The 3751-nt window shown below is 51.8% G+C and overlaps 1 protein-coding gene across 1 annotated transcript; it reads left to right on the top strand.

The window, feature by feature from the left end:
- The first annotated feature begins 708 nt into the window (after window positions 1–708).
- On the top strand, window positions 709–3257 carry LOC123062440 (WRKY DNA-binding transcription factor 70). Its single transcript, XM_044485961.1, has 3 exons — window positions 709–1194; window positions 1321–1407; window positions 2490–3257. The coding sequence occupies exons 1-3, from the start codon at window positions 842–844 to the stop codon at window positions 3016–3018; spliced, it is 969 nt and encodes a 322-aa protein (XP_044341896.1). The 5' UTR covers window positions 709–841; the 3' UTR covers window positions 3019–3257.
- The last annotated feature ends 494 nt before the right edge of the window (window positions 3258–3751 follow it).

Raw genomic sequence — 3751 nt, 5'->3', positions numbered from 1 at the left:
ACCCCCTGCCCACTCGTCTTCCCTGTAGTGTGGGATGCAGCGCACAACAACTACCATGGCCGCGCCACATGGGTTAGCTCACGGAGAGGGATGTAGGTCACCCATGGTCGCCGACGAAGGAAAGAATAGGGAATGACTAGTTGTGAAGAGGATATGGAATGAGCGGGGTGTGGATCCTACCAAAACTTGGCACGTGCAGAGCTCAGTTTTGGCCGTAAGATGTCACTTTTTTTTTTTTGAAATAACCGTAAGATGTTACTTGATCTGATGGCACGCACGTGACCGGCCAAGCGTTCTGCAGGCCGGCCGTATGGAATCATTTATCTTTTAAATACCATAATTTTCTAAATGTTCTGTCCGTCTGCTGTGTATAATCTTATTACGGAGGAGTTATGAGCTGACCAAAAGCTCTCTTTGTTGAAGGCATGGTGTTTGAAATTCGAAGTTTTTCAAAACTGATACGCACACGCCTGCACAAACAGAGCATCCTTTTTCGTTTCCGAACCTGTTCGCAGATCTCCTTGCTAATTAAAGAACGACTTGGTGCCTGGGTCCTCACCCAGTCCACCACACCGCGTAAAAGCGTCCCCCAGCCCCAAGCCAGGTTTACAGTGAATCGCTCCCAACCGCCTGAGCTGCGACGACGCTTCCTCCCCACCCCTTCTATATATCAGCAGCCCTCGTGCAAGTGCAGCCTCTACTTCCGCCCACCACGCCACCGAAGCTGCCTAGCCAGCCTACTAGGCTTTTCAACAAATTTAACTCTTGCGCGCACCGGAACTCTCGCTCGTTAGATAGCGGCGTCGGCGGCCAGCTCGCGAGGCAGCACAACTCCACAACCATGCAGACGCAGTCCCGTCTCATCATGAACCCCAACGGCGGCGTCGCCGGCTACGAGCCCGCGGCGGCCGACGAGCAGCACGAGGCGGTGCTGAGGGAGCTGACGCACGGGCACCAGCTGACGGCGCACCTGCAGGCGGAGGCGCTGCGGGCGCTGCGCGGGCAGGGCCAGGCCGAGGCCACCGCCACATTCATCCTGCAGGAGGTGTCCCGCGCCTTCTCCGTCTGCATCAACATCATGGGCGGCTCCTCCCCGGCCGCGACCCCGACCACGCCGCCACCGGACGCGGCGGCCGTCGTTGCCAGCGGCGCCGCGAGCGGGCGCCGTGCTAGAGATGACGGCGTCCCGAGAAAGTAAGTCGCCTAGCTGCTAGTACTACTACTACATACCTGCAGTAGAGTAGAAGAACATGATCGAGAAACAAAATAGGTCGATTATGTGGGGTTCTGATCGTGCGGAGTGCATTGTTTCTTCAACAGAGTAACAGTGACTTCCTCGCCGTACTCGGACGGGTACCAATGGAGGAAATACGGCCAGAAGAGGATCATGAGGACAAGCTTCCCAAGGTCAGTTCATTTCCATATATCTCGGCGTTCCTGTTGCTTATCTTATCCAGATAACTAATTAATCAACGGATGATGAGTGATTAAGTTGTCATGTCGCTCTAACAAGAAACGAACATGCTCCTAAAACTTGTAGCTAAGGTTTAGATCGTGACGCTTGTAGAGAGCGCGTACGGGATAATAGGAAAACGTGCAAGATTAGGTTCATTCCACGCGATGGCACCGGGAGATCCGGAAAGGGAAGCGCGCAAAGGACAAAACGCAAAATGTTGCGCGCTTGCCAGGCAGCGACCGTGCGCGCCTCAAAAAGGATGCTTGATCCTGATGAGCACCCGATCGGATCCCCAGTTCCCCACACGGCCACACGTTTGAAAGCATCGGCAAAGTAAAAGCCAGTTTTGATGCTGACCCTGTTTTCTCTTTTAGGTAAAGAGAATGTTTTCTTGATCATCCACAATTTTCATGCCTGAAAGTTACGCTTTTTTTTATTTTCATGCCTGAAAGTTACGTTTTGTGGCGCGCGGGGAGCGGGATCCTCGTGTGTGTTACTGTGTGCTAATTACCACGGTGAATGATTATTGGGTCGTTACTGATTTGACGTTAGTAGTAGTATTAGAGGCATCTCCTTACGTCACCAACCGCTAAATAATTGCTCTCAAGCGACGTCACCGCGTATTGCCAGCTAGCCGTCATGTGCTAAGCCTAAGATGAGACAGAATACTCCTCCTACCTAATAATACTCCTGCTGGACATGTGTAAAATAGACACTAAGGGGCTGTTTGGTTCTAGACCTAACCATGCCACACTTTGCCATACAATTTTGCCACACTTGCCTAAGGTTAGTTCTTCAAAATGAGAGCCATAAGTTGGCAAACCTAAAGGAATCTTGCCACACTTTTTGAGTGTATGAGATGTGGGACCCTAGTGTGGCTTGCCTAAGGTGTGGCTTGAACCAAACACCCACCTAAGTTAGTCAAACTTGCCTAACCTTAGGTTTGGCAATCTTAGGCAAACTTAGTCTCAAACCAAACAGCCCCTAAAACGAATCTTAGTTCTTACTCCTACTTGTGTACGTGTACACGCAGGTGCTACTACCGATGCTGCTACCACCGCGAGCGCAGCTGCCCGGCCACGAAGCTGGTGCAGCAGCAGCCGCCGCAGCAGCGCGGCGACGGCGAGCAGACGATGTACACCGTCACCTACGTCCACGAGCACACGTGCCACAACATGGCGCCGCCCGAGCCCGAGGCGGCGGCACGTAGCTCCACGCCCGACCCGCTAGGCTTCTCTTCCGGGCTGCAACCGAGGCAGCAGCAGTGGGGCGGCGCCGGCCTGGACCGCGGCTCCAAGGACGAGCTCGAGCGGCAGGCGCTCGTGTCGTCCCTCGCCTGCGTGCTGCAGGGCCACCACCAGAGCTACCCCGGGTCCGGGGCCGGCACGCCGGACGGATCGCCCTCGCAGGCCCGCGCCGGCGACTGCCCGTCCGCGTCCGGTCTCTCGCTCGATGCGTCCGACGACGTGGGGCTGGACGTCACGGACTACGGCGTGACGGACGCGCTGTATTTCGCTGCGTCCTCGTCGTATGGGCCAGGCGGCGACGGCATGATTCCTTGAGGGGCAGCGTGACTGATCGTGTCGATGATATGTAGATTGAGTTTCAGAGTGTCTACATGAGAAGCGCGAACGCAGCGGTTTTTTCGCGGGTGTTTACGAGGATGGCACACCGCTTGTCAGCCTACTCTTTTTTTGCTTGTCAGCCTACTTAACTACTCCAGCTATGTTTGATGTACGTGTACGTACAGGCCATATACAGGTCACCCTGTCCCTATATATATGGTATTTGTAAGATCTAATATGTCGTGTGTGCTTCTCCAGTCAATTTTGATCAAGCTGGAGCTTTCAACCTGATGATTTCCCCGCTTTTGTTTTCTCCCCTTGTTTTCCTCTTTGGTTCATTTTCCTCAGAGGTGTTCTCATTTATCGGGTCTTCCTCCCTACTGCATTCAGTAAACACTTTATTAGAGTATATTTTTCATCTTCACTAATTTTCAATTTGTTTTAGTCTTTTAACCTGATTTTCTCTCTCGGTATTTTCTATTGTTTTTATCTTCTATAAAACTATTTTCTTAGTGATTTCTTGCTTAAAACGATTACCAAGAAATACTATAGACCAAGCACACAATGGAGTTGATTCGAACAAAAAACATGGTAGATTCAAATGGAAACGATAGTTGGCTAAGCTAAAATTCTATTAGAGCACACTAAAAATGCAATAAACTCTGCGTAACACAATGCAATCGACTCAGTCTACAAATGCACACATTCCAAAAGGTGCATTACAAACTAG

Source organism: Triticum aestivum, chromosome 3A (genome assembly GCF_018294505.1).
Source record: "Triticum aestivum cultivar Chinese Spring chromosome 3A, IWGSC CS RefSeq v2.1, whole genome shotgun sequence".
NCBI classification, from domain to species: Eukaryota; Viridiplantae; Streptophyta; class Magnoliopsida; order Poales; family Poaceae; genus Triticum; species Triticum aestivum.
Note: the sequence above shows the minus strand (reverse complement) of the source record. Positions and strands in the feature narration are given on the sequence as shown.